Source organism: Dipodomys spectabilis, unplaced genomic scaffold (genome assembly GCF_019054845.1).
Source record: "Dipodomys spectabilis isolate Male_0828 unplaced genomic scaffold, ASM1905484v1 ptg000273l, whole genome shotgun sequence".
In the NCBI taxonomy this organism is placed as follows: Eukaryota; Metazoa; Chordata; class Mammalia; order Rodentia; family Heteromyidae; genus Dipodomys; species Dipodomys spectabilis.
In genome coordinates this window covers 8,153,414-8,168,547 of record NW_024870950.1, presented here as the reverse complement: position 1 = coordinate 8,168,547, position 15,134 = coordinate 8,153,414, and the positions used below count along the sequence as shown (strand labels likewise).

At 40.8% G+C, this 15,134-nt stretch overlaps 1 protein-coding gene across 3 annotated transcripts in view; it reads left to right on the top strand.

Annotated features, from left to right (window-relative positions):
- Tango6 (transport and golgi organization 6 homolog) overlaps positions 1 to 15,134 on the top strand; it is a 144,497-nt gene that overhangs the window by 94,297 nt on the left and 35,066 nt on the right. For all 3 annotated transcript variants that reach the window (XM_042700644.1, XM_042700645.1, XM_042700643.1), the window contains exon 15: positions 1,187 to 1,327. In XM_042700644.1, the coding sequence (XP_042556578.1) occupies positions 1,187 to 1,327 (141 nt within the window). The remainder of the gene's footprint in view (positions 1 to 1,186; positions 1,328 to 15,134) is intronic.

The following is a 15,134-nucleotide window of genomic DNA, read 5'->3' as shown; positions in this document are numbered from 1 at the left end:
ACCAGAGATATGATAGTTTGGAGCAAGTTGTCAGGCTTCCTACAAGAGAAGCAACTGAGGCAGATACCCTCCAGGAGCAGCCTGGTCTTCAAAGGAAAGCTAGGTAGGCTGAGTTGCTGAGGACAGTGAGAAAGAGAGGATGGGCACAGGATGAATCAGAGAACCAAGGCAATATGGGGATGGAGATGAGGCTGCTTCTACTCAAGGGAGAAGAGAAACCGTTGAGAGGCTTTGGCCACAAAAATGAAGGTCCCTGAAAATAAGTGAGCCCTCCTCCAGTGAGGGAAAAGAGCAGAAGCAGAGAGAACAATTACAAGAAAAGTCAGAACCACACTAGTGACCAGAGTAGTTGAGGTGATGAGCCAGTCTCATCCTGCTTCCCTATGTATTTTGTTATTTCCTTTTCCTCACTTTTTTTTTTTTTTCTTCCAAGAGGGCTATAACCTTTCTGTCCTCAGTTATATTTATGTACCAGAGATCAGGGGCTTTATTTTGGTCTGATCTGAGGAATTATGAATTATTTGCCTCACCATATTCCTGCAGAGCTTGCTCCATGTGGATTCAGATATGAGAGCACCATTGTAGTTACACACTAGAGGTTCTGTTGTGGATGAGATGATGTCCCAGGAAGGGGAATGTAAGAGTCTTAAAGATGACCTGGAAACTAACCACAAGTGTAGGTCTTGTATTGATCATACCCATGGTGCTCTGAAAGTGTTAGCTTATGGAAGTTGTTTTCCTCGTTGGCAGATTTAAGAAGGAAGTTGCACTAGAATAGAAGACTACAGCCAAGGCAGTAAGCAGTGCTGTGCTTATGTGTGGCAGGGACAAGACTCATCATTATACCTTAGAGTCTCAGAATCAGGAGGAACCGAATTGGTCTCCTGCTGAGTGAATTCCTGCCATGGCTGATCATATACAGTAATCTAGCTTGTCTCCAAATGTCCTTGAGCCACAGATCATAAAATGTTAGGGCTGAGATGGACCTTAGACATCGGGCTGGGAATAGATAAATCCAGAAGTCTGAACCCCCATCCCTTCTTCTTTCACTGCGTCATCTCTCCAAATGAAAAGCCCTTGCCATCTCTTTGGTAAACCATCACAGGTTTACCAGATAAACCTCTAGGTTTATTTGCCTTTTGGTCCTAAACAATAATGAATTCTTTGTTTTTGTTTTGAATCCCAGGGGTTGCCCTGCTTTCAGATGTATACCCTGAAAAAATCCTGGTTGACCTGTTGGCCCGATATGACAGCGGCAAAGACAAACACACACCAGAGACTAGGATGAAAGTTGGAGAAGTCCTCATGCGTATTGTCAGGACATTAGGTAAGTTTTCTGGTTCCATCCACCTGGAAAAGGCTGGAGGATATGTAGTTTTGAAGCTGAAAAGCTTATTATACTAGCAGGTGAGAATGGACAGAGACAAGGTTAGATAGGGATGAATATAGACTACATCCTGTTTAGAGATATAGCACATATCTAGCAAGTATGCCAATAGGATATAGTCAGCAATAGTGTCCATTTTCCTACAACTACTTGGCCTTCTTCCCCTGGAGCTACCATGTGAGAACCCAATTTTCAGCAGACCTGGAAAGAAAAGTTTCACACAGCAGTAGCAAGCATACAAAGAAGGATGTGGCCAGGCACTGGTGGCTCATGGCTATAATCTTAACTACTCAGGAGGCTGAGATTTAGGATTACAGTTTGAAGCCAATCCCAGGAGAAATTCTGTGAGACTCATATTTCCAATTAACCACCAGAAAACCAGATGCACTGTGGCTCAAGTGGGAGAACACTAGCCTCGAGCAAAAAAGCTCAGGGACAGAGCTCAGGCCCAGAGTTCAAGCCTCATGACCAATCAAGAAAAAAAAAAATGAATGTGAAGTAAGCAAGGAAAATAACACACAGTTCCTGAGTAGCTTCTGTGTGGCAGATTGTCAACATATATAATCTCATCCTATTTTTCCAACAAATGTTGCAAATAAAAGCTCTTGCTAAACCCATGTTATTGGTTGTGGAAACTGGTTCAGACACCTTCAGCAATTTGTTCAGCTGGTGAAAGGGATGCTAAGAATTGAACCATCAACTGGAAGGCATTGTTGTAGTTTCCTGCCCTGCTTTTGTTGTGATCGTGGGAATGCTTTCTTAACTTCCATGCCCTTATATATAAAATGAGTATATTAATAGTGCCTACTCATAGAAATCACTCTCAGAGGAGATGTGAACATTAAGTTTAGAGTATCACAGGAGCAAGTGTCACCTCTAACTTCTGTGTGTACCTATGGAGCTTGTATGACCTCAGAAGGAATATAAACCGCATAGATGACATCAGCATCCCTTTTTTTTAACCTCTGGCTGATATCTACCACTGGGGACCTCTACCATTGGGATGGTGAACCCTGAGGCACACCTTTCTCATTCTGCACCAAGCAACCCAGGTTATCTGCTGGGGCCATAGTGGTGGGGATGGAGGGCCAGGTTAGGTGGAAGAGAGGCCTTACTGCTCTATATATGCTCTTCTTTTTTTTCCCCCTCAATTGTGGGGCTTGAACTCAGGGCTTGGGCACTGTCCCTTAACTCTTTTGCTTAACGCTTGTGTTCTACCACTTTGAGCCACAATGCCACTTTGGGTTTTTGAATGGTTAATTGGAGATAAGAGTCTCATAGGGACTTTTCTGCCCAGGCTGGCTTTGAACCACAATCCTCAGATCTCAGCATCTTTAAGTAGCTAGGACTATAGGCCTGAGCAACCAGTGCCAGGCTCTACATATGCTCTTATAGACTGCTCAGTCAGGGGCTGGGAAGGCTCAGTGGTAGAGTGCTTGCCTTGCATGCATGAGGCCCGGGGTTCAGTTCCTCAGCACCATATAAGCAAAAAGGAAAAAAGCCAGAAGTGGCGCTGTGGCTCAAGTGGTAGAGCGCTAGCCTTGAGCTGAAGAGCTGAGGACAGCACCCAGGCCCAGAGTTCAGGCCCCATGACCAGACTCAAAAAAAAAAAAAAAAGACTACTCAGTCATTTGTCTTCCAAAACAGTCATTTGTCTTCTCAAACAAATTCCACCAAGTCTCAAAGTACTCATCTTTCTCTAGTCTACCTATCCAAGTATCACTTTTACTTTTTTTTTCTTCTTTTTTTGTCAGTCGTGAGGCTTGAACTTAGGGCCTAGGCATTGTCTCTGAGCTCTTTTGCTCAAGGCTAGCTCTCTACCACTTTGAGCCACAGCACCACTTCTGGTTTTTTGATGGTTAATTGGAGCTAAGAGTCTCACAGATTTTCCTGCTTAGGCTGGCTTTGAACTACAATCCTCAGATTTCAGCCTTCTGAGTAGTTAGGATTATAGGCATGAGCCACCAGCACCTGGCCCAAGTATCTACTTTATTTATTTAGTTAGTTAGTTATTGTCAGTCTTGGGGCTTGAACTGTGGGCCTAGGTTCTGTCCTTGAGCTCTATTGGAGATAAAAGTCTCCCAGACTTTCCTGCCCAGGCTGCCTTGAACTGTGATCCTCAGATCTCAGCCTACTGAGTAGCTAGGATTACAGGCATGAGACACTGGCGCCCGGCCCAAGTATGTACTTTTAAATATAGCTTTAGCTTTCACTGCTTGTTTCTGATTCATATTACCTAATCTGAAAATCTGAAATCCAAAATGCTGCAAAATCTGAATCTTTCTGTGCACTTGACAGATTGCCTTCTGTGAAACTTAGTTTCATGCAAAAAAAAAAGTTTTTTAAAATATTGCATTAAATGACTATTTGTACATTGACTATTATATTAAATGGCTATTTGTACAAGGTATACATGAAACAAATGAACTTTCTATTTCAACGTGGTCCCCATTTAAGAATATCTCATTAGATATATTTCAGTATTCTAAAATCTGAAAATAACCAGTCTGAAACTTTTTCCCAAGTTAAAAATAGTCATCCTCTACTGATTTGTTGAGGGTCCTTCTTGGAATCCTTTAAGCAAAACTAAAACTAATTTGTGTGGGTGTGGGTGTGAGTGGTTGGTGGGTTGTGGGTGTATGTGCGTGCTTGTGCACACACGTGCTGTTTCTAGGGCTTGAACTGAGGGCTTGAGTGATGACCTTGAGGGGTGCATTTTGCTCAAGACTCTACCACTTGAGCCGTAGCTCTACTGCCAGCCTTTTGTACTAGTTAAGTGGGGATATGTGTCTCATGGACTTTCCTGCCCAGGCTGACTTCGAACCACAATCTTGAAATCTCAGCCTCCTAAGTTGTGAGCATTTACAGGCATGAGCCACCAATACCCAGCTGAATTTATATATTTTTGTCTATGCTTCTCAATGTAGAAAATATTGTGGTAGGATTTTGATTTAGTCTCTCTTGCTTAAGGAATTATTTCATTTTTTTAAAGTTTTTTTAACTCAGAAATTTAATCTTAACACATTGTTAAATTACCATTCACTCCAAATGTTTTTCCATCTGTTTCCTCTTATACAGTCCAATGTCAATGCTGACAATAACCTGTGGACTGTTCTAAGCCACTGTACTGTTTAAAACTTCTTTAAAAATATAACACATTTACTCTTTAGTAATACTTCCCTGCTATTATTGTGCCTAAGATAGTGAGTTGGTAATTGGAACATTACTTGGCAAATGGAATGAAAACAAAGGGATTAGTACATCTGTGGGGTCATCTGCTCCTGAGCTTGCCTGGAGAATTAATCTGTTCTGCTTGCACTCTGCTCCTGTGTCAGGTCTTTCTGATGTGATAGGTGCTATCTCTTAGTCAGAGCTTGATAAATACTCCTCAGTCTTTGTTCTTCTAGATCAGTGGCTCTCAGATGAGTGTGGGGGATTTAACTCCCCGGAGGACATTTGGCAGTGTCTGGAGGCTTTGTTGGTTGTTACTACAGGTGTTAGGGGAAGATTATTACTGGCATCTAGTGAGTAGGTAGAGGTCTACAGTGCCGTTAAATGTTCTACAGTGCACAGAATTACCCCATAACAAAGAATGATCTGGCTTACAATGTCAATAGAGCCCCTATGTTCTAGAGCCTATGTGGACTATTTCTTCTTTATCTACTCACTCAGATATATTAATTAAATATAGGGCCACCACTCAACAGTTGTACAGATACATAAATGCCAAGGGACATCACTGGACAAATTTGGCAGGTCCTAAGTTGTCTGCTACACAGCCTACTTAGCCAGCCATCCTGACAGCCCTAATTAAGTTCTAGCCTATCTCATACCTTACTTGGTAGAATTAATGATTCAGAAAAAATTACTAAATTCTGTAATATACTTACAAATCCTTTGGGGCATAGGAGTTTCTTCACATAGCTAATTTCTTCACATAGCAAATTTCATTTTCTGCCAATCTTATTAGCATAGTTTGGTGTATGTCCGTATCTGTGTCTCTGTGTGTGTGATGCTGAGGATTGAACCTATGGCCTTGCTCTACTACTGAGTTACACTGTCAACCCTTGTAAGCATAATTTTAATGGCTAGCCTTCTACTCTGCTTATTAACACCTGTAGCTACTTTTGAAGTGATTATTACACCTCCTACCCTTTTTTGGCTTCCTTTTATCTTTACTGGACATATTGTGAACTAGAGTATATATTTAATTACCTTTCTTACAAGCATTTATTTGTCATTCTATAGCAAAAGAGAGAAAATAAATGAAGTTTTATTTGCTGTTTTATTTGTTTTTTGCTGCTAGAGTTTGAACCCAGGACCTCATACATGCTAAGTACACTGAACTAAATCCCCATTCCCTAAAGTTCCTTTTTGCTTTGGTTTTTGTTTTTGTAATGTGTGACTCTTTTTGTTGCTGTTGTTGTTGTTTGGTTATAGGGCTTGTACTCTGTAGGGCCTGGAGCACTGTTCTTGAGCTTTTTTGCTCAAGGCTAATGCTCTGCCACTTTGAGCCACAGCACCACTTTCTGTTTTCTGGTGGTTAATTTGAGATAAGAATCTCAAGGACTTTCCTGCCTGTGTGGCTTTGAACTATGATACTCAGATCTCAATCTTCTGAGGAACTAGGATTACAGGCATGAGCCACCAGTGTGTGGTAGTAGTGTGTGACTCGTACTTCAATCTTGGCCTTGGGTCAGAAGTTATTCATATAAAAGTTCTTTGTGTTTCTACATATAATGATACCCAAACACTGAATTTTAATGTAGTTTCCTGTTTTTATCAAGTTCTAAGGCAAAAATATCTGGATGATTTGTCCTTTCTCATGCTCAAAATTCTTTATCTTGAATCTTTCTCCACCCTAGTCCTGGGCCTTGAACTCTGGGCCTTAGCTTCTTTTGCTCAAGGTAAGCACTCTGCTACTTGAGCCACCGCATCACGTATGGTTTTGTTTTGTTTTTTTTAAGTAGTTTATTGAAGATAAGAGTCTCACAGAGTTTCCTGCCTGGGCTGGCTTTCAATCACCATTCTCAGATCTCAGCCTCCTGAGTAGTTAGGATTACAAGTATAAGCCACCAGCACCCAGCTTTGAAGATCTTTCGTACTTGCCATAAACTTGGGGATGAGAATATCTATGTGGTTGAGTTTGTAAACATTTCTTGAGCTCATGGTGAAAGGGCATGCCATGATCTCAGCACTCTGGATGATGAGTCGGAAGGATCTCAAGTTTGATACCACGTCTCCAAAAACAGAAGCAAAACCAAGTAGTGAGCTGCTCTATGCTGGACTGGGAGTGTGAAAAGTTACATTCTTTTCCTGCGGAGAGCTTAAGTTTAGACAGAAGTCAACTCATTCATAAATGCTTTCAGTAAGATGACCTTGGAGAGAGACTTGTATAGGATCTTATGGGAGCACAAGGAAAATGGTCCCTGTTCTATCACTTTTCCTGTTGAGACCCAGCAGTTGAATAACAGTGTGAGATACAGCCACATCATTATTATAGCCCAGCAGGTCAGTTTTGGGAAAAAAAAAAAAAAAAAAGCCTTTGTAGGATAGTTCCCAGAGATTTCTCACCTTCACATCACAGGTTTAAATTAAGGTGAAAAGGTAGGTAGAAGTGTGAATAATTGGGTACCAGTTAGCATTCAGATTTCAGTATAATAAGCCATAGGTAAAGGTTAGAATTCACATAAAAAGAGAAATTTACAACAACATTCAAAGTATGGGATAAAATGCTGGTTGTCAAGTCTCCCTATGTTTTCATCAGTGTAGTTCAACGCAACAAACTCACATCTACGTATCTTAAAAATACTAATATTGCCAGAATTAATGGTCAAGGCCCAGATGGAATAACTATTTTTTTTCTTCTTTTTTCTTTTTCTTCCTCATTCAAATTTTTGAAGGATGTAATTTAAAATTTTATGAGTACACATTTCCTCTTCACTAATTACATAGTGTTACATGGTTGTTTTGACAATTTGGAAGCTACTTAGACGTATAAAAAGGAAAGTATACCTATAATTTCATCACTTGGAAATAACCAATCTTGTTTAGATTTTATATTATTTAGTGCTAGGGATTGAACTTGGGGCCTTGTGCTTGCACGTATTCTACCACTGTGCTGTACCTCCAGTCCTCTGTTTCCATCTTGATGCTTCCTTCCAGTTGCCTTCCTTTCTCAGAATTGTAATTGTATACATATTCTGTTTTTTTTAAGTACTTTCCTTTTTTTCTTTTTTTAAATGGGGTCTCATTATGTTGCCTAGCCTGGCTTTTTTTTTTTCCCAAGAAAACAAGATTTTATTTTTAATTGTGAAAATACCATACAGAGGGGTTACAATTACATGAGCAAGGTAATGAGTACATTTCTTATCAAGCATTGTTGCCTCCTCCTTTGTTTCCCCTTACCATCCCTCCCCATCTCCCCCACCCGCCATGTTCCCCCCCCAAGTGTGACATAACGTCCTGTACATCTCATTGTTGCAATGGGTCCACCTGTATCCCTATTCAAACAATTTGTTTTTTCCCTTCCCCTCCCCAAATTATACCAACAACAAACACAGTGAAAACAGGGGTTATACCGTGGGGGAGGGTGGCCTTTTTTGTTGAGGAAGGGGCAGTACTTAGGATTAAACTGAAAGCCTTGTTCTTGTAAGCCCTCTACAACTTGAGCCACATTCCTGGTCTTCAGGCTGACCTTAAACTCCTAAAAAAAAAATCCTCCTGCCTCAGTTTCCTAAGTAGCTAGGATTACAATTTTTTATGTGCTGCTTTGCCTGATTTATGGAAACTTTGCTGTGTCATTAGTTATTGTCTATAATCAATAATCCCAATTTTACCATAATTTCATTCAGTTATCCTCTTGTAAGATATTACTGTTTAAGGCCGTTGGCAGTGTTGTCAGACTCTTACTTATTGTGAAAAGAATGCTACTTATTATTCTTTCAAGTAACCTTCCTTTGATTCTTTCCTTGGGATTAGTTTCTACCATGTAGTTACTGGGGGACTGATATAGCTCAGTGACAAAGGGCTTGCCTAGCAACTGCAACATCCTGGGTTCAATCCCCAGTACCAAAAAAGAACAGAAAAAAAATACAGTTAAAAAAAAAAAAAAAATGTCGGGCGCTGGTGGTTCACGCCTGTAATCCTACCTACTAAGGAGGCTGAGATCTGAGGATCACGGTTCAAAGCCAGCCCAGGCAGGAAAGTCCGTGAAACTCTTATCTCCAATAAACCACCAGAAAACCAGAAGTGGTGTTGTGGCTCAAGCGGTAGAGCACTCGCCTTGAGCTGAAGAGCACAGGGACAGCGCCCAAGCCCAGAGTTCAAGCCCTGCGACCACCCAAAAAAAAAAATTAAAAAAATAAGCTGGGTGCCGGTGGTTCACGCCCCATAATCCTAGCTTTTCAGGAGGCTGAGATCTGAGGATCACAGTTCAAAGCCAGCCCAGGCAGGAAAGTCTGTGAGACTCTTATCTCCAGTAAACTACCAGAAAAACAGAAGTGGCACTGTGGCTCACATGGTAGAATGCTAACCTTGAGCTGAAGAGCTGAGGGACAGCACCCAGTCCCAGAGTTCAAGCCTCACAACTGACCTAAATCAATCAATCAATCAATCAAATGAAAAATAAAAACCCAGATAGTTATTTACTGGGTCAGTGTATATGCATGCTTTTAAGTGTTTCTGTTCAGTGTTGATGTCCTACTGAAATATGCACCAGTGAGTAACACTGCTCATGTCTCCAAGAGAAAACTTATTTCTGTGTCTTCAGACTGAACTCCTAAGCCTGGCCAGCCATCTCCATAATGTGCTTGTACCTTTGCCTCCAAGGTTGAATCAAGAACCTGTCAGAGGATGTGGGTTGACAGATGGCCAGAGGGAGGGACCAAAGGATGGATGGTTACATCCATGACTCAGTGAGAACATTTTGCTGCTCTGAAAGAACAACTTAGGTCTGGTAGTATCATCATGGAGTACAAAGAACAGCATTTGTTATTTTTAGAGGCAGAATGTCATTTTCTAATCAAGCTGAAACAAGTTCCAGTTTTTTCTAGGTAAGACTTTTAATATTCAGAGCAGAAACAGAAAGCCATAGTCATGTTGCTCTTTTGGGTCAGTTTACATATGGGAAAGATCAGGAAGCAATGCTTTGTATGAAGACTGAGGGGAGAGAACTGAATCTCACATCTTTGTGGAAATGTGTCATGGCAGATCAAATTACCTCAGGGAATCCTGAGGCAAAGCAGTTTACACTTCTAGGTTGAAAAGTGTCTTTTCTTAAATTACTCCATATTCCAGGAAAAGAGTGAGTCTTAGGTTTTAGGGTGTATTTCTAACTGTTGGAACTTGCAAGACCTTGTAATCTAACCCTTTCCCTTATCTATCATCTGCCTGATTTTTATGTTTTAGGCTGTCAATCACTTTGCCTCTTTGAGTTTCTTCAAGCAATGAGTAAACCCATATGCAAGTCTCTAACTTCTAGTCTAGTTCCAAGATAAAGCCCATAATTTGATTTTAGAAAATCTATCATTTTTCCTGAGAAGAGCAAATGCCACTCCAAATCTCGGTTGGACCAGCATCACCTTTCTTTATTTTGTTAGAAAGCAAAGCAGAATTGAACACAGCCCTCATATCTATTAATTTAACCAACCACAATGGAAACTACTCTCGAAAACAATAGCATTTGGTTTGACTACTTCCTTTTTGAAACAACTCCCTCTTCAGGCCTCCTAGACAATAAATTTACCTAATTTGTCTCCTACCTCATGGTTACTCTTCAGTTTTGTTTGCTGGTCCTTCCCCTACCACTGGTATGTCAAGGTTGAAGTCCAGCACTCTTGTAGATTCTCTTCTTTTTTCACCTTCACGTTGCTACTCAGGACATTTGTTTCTTTTTTTTGGGGGGGGGGGAGGGGTCTGGTCGTGGGCCTGAACTCTGGGCCTGGGCACTGTCCCTCAGCTCTTCAGTTCAAGGCTAGCGCTCTACCACTTGAGCCACAGCACCACTTCCGGCTTTTTCTTTTTGTTTATGTGGTGCTAAGGAATCGAACCCCGGGCCTCGGGCATGCAAGGCAAGCACTCTACCTCTGAGCCACCTTCCAGCCCCAGGACATTCGTTTCTATAAAGTCCAATTTATAACGCTTGGGCAATACTGGGGTTTGACTCAGTCTGTGCTTGCTAGGCAGGCACTCTACTGCTGAGCCATTCTTCCACTGCAAACTTTTAAATATTTTAGTAGAACATGTTTTCTGTTGCCTGAGAACTTTTTATTTAACCTAAACTTGTGATAATTTCTTCCCACTTTTCCCTCTAGAACTTAAATTTTTTTTACCTTTTATATTTATGTCTATGACCCATCGCAACTTTCTTTTTTTTTTTTTTTTCAAACAACCTAGGCAGGAAAGTCTGTGAGACTCTTATCTCCAATAATCACCAGAAAACCAGAAGTGATGCTGTGGCTTAAGTGGTAGAGTGCTAGCCTTAAGCTGAAGAGCTGAGGGACAGCGCCCAGGCCCAGAGTTCAAGCCTCCTAAATAGCTAGGATTATAGATATGAACCACCAGTACCCAGCTTCAACTTAAACTTTGTATCTGGTTAGGGTTGAAATATATCTATTTTTTTTTCTTTGTGGATATACAGTTGTTCTACCACTATTTGTTGCAAAGATTACTTACCATTCCTCATTGAATTGGTTATATGCAAATGGTCTACTTGTAGATTTATTCTGTTCTATTTATTTACACGTTTGTACTTAACCACCATTACACTATTTTGATTACTGTAGCTTTATTGTTAAGTGTTAAATCACTTAAAAGTCTTTCAAAGATTTTTTTTTTTCTTTTTCTTTCTTTTTTTTTTTTGGTTGGTCATGAGTCTTAAACTCTTGGGCCTGGGCACTGTCCCTCAGCTCTTCAGCTCAAGGCTAGCACTCTGCAACTTGAATCACAGAGCCACTTCCACTTTTCTGGTGGTTTATTGAAGATAAGAGTCTCACGGGCTAGGTGTCAGTGGCTTACACCTGTAATCCTAGCTACTTAGGAGGCTGAGATCTGAGGATTGCAGTTCAAGCCTGCCTGGGCAGGAAACTCTATGAGACTCTTATCTCCAATAAACCACTCAGAAAACCAGAAGTGGCACTGTGGCTCAAGTGATAGAGCACTAGCCCTGAGCTGAAGAGCTGAGGGTCAGCTCCCAGGCCCAGAGTTCAAACCCTATGACCTATCAAAAAAACAAAAAAAAGAGTCTCACGGACTTTCCTTCCTGAGTAGCTAGGATACAAGTGTGAACCACTGGCACCCACCCGACCTCACTTCTGTCTTTTTAGTGGCTCATTAGAGATCAGAGTCTGACAGACCAGACTTTCCTGCCTAGGCTGGCTTTGCACAATAATCTTCAGATCTCAGCCTCCTGAGTAGATAGTACTACAGGCAAGCCACCAGTGCCCAGCCTCTATTAGGATTTTGATTGACATTGTTTGAATTAAAAAAAAAAATACAGTCTGGGATAATGATAGCTTAACACTATTACGGTTTCAATTTGAGAACCTAGAATATTTCTCCAGTTACATAGATTTTTCTCAGTCAGTTTGAATAGCTTTCTCAAACAAACTACTCATCTTTTAAAATAATTTGTAAGGCCTTTTCTCTTCCCAAATCAAGCTTTATATCCTGCTTTTAAAAGTAGATCTCTTTAAATAGATTTGAGTAGATGTTGCAGTTTTGTTTTTGTTTTTACTAAAAATTATAAGTTGCACAGTTTGAACTCAAGCCTTCATTTTTGTTTGGCTGGTCCTCTACCACTTGAGCCACACCTCCAGCCTTGTTCTTTGCTAGTTATTTTGGAGATGGAGTCTAGCAGACTTTTCTGCCCCCTTCTGGCTTTAAACTGTGATGCTCCAAGTCTCAACCTCCTGAATTGCTAGGATTCTGGGTATGCATCATCAGTGCCCATCTCCCTAAATGGTTTTCATACTGTAATCATTTCAGAATTGCAGAATCTTTTTCAAAATTTAAAAATACTAGATTTTTTTCTTCCATCTTTTAAAATAACTTGCTATAAGCCTGGATCCTTCCTTTCTCGTTACGTTTCTGAACTTTAATTGCATCCTTGAAGAAAGTTTCTGGAGTATGTTCCTGCCTGGCACACACTTTTTCAAAGAACTAATCTGTTTGTCTAGTTAGTACAGAGAGTTAATGAAAATTTTCTTGTAGAGTGACTGTGTAAACTAAAAGCTTATACACCAGTGAAACCCATCTTGGAGTTCAATGAACTGTTGAGATGGGATGAATAACTTTGTTAATACGTAACTACAGAAGTCTTGGCATCTCTCTTTACTTAAGTTCACTGGATTGCAAAAATCCATGGATACAAAGCATTTCCTGTACACTGTTTTACTCTAAAAGATGTTTATCTATGAGCCTTATTTACACACTACTGTGTTATCTGTGGAGATGGAAAGGAAACATCTTTTAAAAGCTCAAGTGTACAGTAGAATCTGTAACTCTACTTCATCCTTTCCCCACCCTTTTCTTCTTACCTAGATTTGAGCATCACCAGAAAGTAATCATTTCAAAAATGTCCTACCTTCAAATCTCTCATTGTTTTCTAGCTTCTGAAAAGCAGGTAACAGGTATATTAATATTTACTAAAGAATAGATGACAGGCTCTTACAGCCCTTCCTATGATAATTTTGCATTTTTAATTAATGGAGCCTGAGACAGTACAGTTTGAAACATTTGTTTGATTGTTTTTGCCAGTCCTAGGGCTTGAATCCAAGGCCTAGGCACTGTCGATGAGCTTCTTTTGCTCAAGGCTAGTACTCTACCACATGAGCCCACAGTGTTACTTCCAGCTTTTTCTGTTTCTGTGGTATTGCGGAATTGAACCCAGGGCTTCATGCATGCTGGCAAGCACTCTACCACTAAGCCACATTCCCAGCCCCAGTTTGAGACATTTGTAGGCAAGAAGTTCTCTGTGTCAGTCGGGTACTGGTGGCTCATGCCTGTAATCCTACCTACTCAGGTGGCTGATATCTGAGGATCACCGTTCAAAGCCAGCCCAGGCAGGAAAGTGTGTGAGACTCTTAACTCCAATAAATCACCAGAAAACCAAAAGTGATGCTGTAGCTCAAGTGGTAGAACACTAGCCTTAACCTGAAGAGCTGAGAGACAGCACTCAGGCCCACAGTTCAAGCCTAATGACCAACAACAACAAAAAAGAAGTTCTCTGTGTCTTCAAAACATTTTTCTGGTTATTCATATCAACAATAGTCCCACTGACAAGGGTGGTTTTGTTTTGTTTTAAAGTGTTACTATAAAAGTAACATACAGAGGATTACAGTTACATAAGCCAGGTAATTAGTACATTTCTTTTAGGACAATGTTACCCCTAAAAGGTGGTTTTAGTTTAATATCTTGTCTCATAGGAATTTTGTCAAAGTCTACATGTAATTTACACTAACTCATTCTTGTTTATGTGGTCTATGTCATAGTAATAAGGTAATGAACTAAAGTCAGGAAAGAGAAGGCTAAGAGCCCTTGAAATCTTTGCTAACTTACTGGTAATTCAGAATAACCTCTTGGAACTGTTAACTTAAAAAAAAGTGTGAATTATAAACCAAAAGCAAGCCAGGGACCAGTGGCTCATGCTCCTGGCTATTCAGGAGGCTGAGATCTGAGGATCATGGTTCAAAGCCAGCACAGGCAAGAAAGTTTGTAAGACACTTATCTCCAATTAACCACCAGAAAACCAGAAGTGGAGTTGAGTCTCAAAGTGATAGAGCACTAGCCTTGAGCAGAGATCAGAGACAGCATCTATGCCCTGAGATCAAGCCCTATGACTGACAAAAATAAAAGTAATAATAATAATAATAGGGGCTGGGAAGGTGACTCAATGGTAGAGCGCTTGCCTTGCATGCATGAGGCCCTGGGTTCGATTCCTCAGCACCACATAAGCAAAAAGAAAAAAGCCGGAAGTGGCGCTGTGGCTCAAGTGGTAGAGCGCTAGCCTTGAGCTGAAGAGCTGAGGAACAGCGCCCAGGCCCAGAGTTCAGGCTCCACAACTGGACCCAAAAAAAAAAAAAAAAAAGAAGCAAAAGCAGTAGATGAAGTTAGCCATAAGGAAAAAAGTTAAGTGCTAACATGTAGATAGATACAGTAAGGGGAACCTATCCAGGGACTCCCCAGCATTCCTGCCCAGTGACTGTCACCACCTCCCTGCCTGGCAAGCCCCATCAAGACAGGGTGGCTTTACGGGAATGCTCTATAGTTCTCTAGTGCATTTTGATGGGGTTCACCACCATTTATTACTCACCTCCTACAATTAAGTTAGGAAATCGGAAGTATTGGGTTTCTGAAAGTAAGAAGGAGGTAGATATATTCAGACTTTTGAAAATAAGATTTTTTTTTTCTTTTCTGCAGGCTAAGATGAACAGGATCCTAGTTCTTAGCACAGCTATTAAGTGACAATTGTGTTTGCCCTGGACCAGACACACTCTTTCCCATTGTGCCCTATATGAAGTCACTGGCTTCTCTTCTGTCCATGCCTTATAAACTTAAGCAAAGAAATATGAAAATTGCAAGGACCGTGAAATGTCAAGCAGTGTGTTTGTGATCACTTGGCCACATTTGCACCCTTTGTTTTAGAACGGAAGTTCCTGCTGTTCTTAATGGAGAGCCAAGTAAACGTCCTGGTGGCAGTGGGAAGAGCACTCTGCCTGGGGACAGGGGCCTAATTTGGAGATTTGGC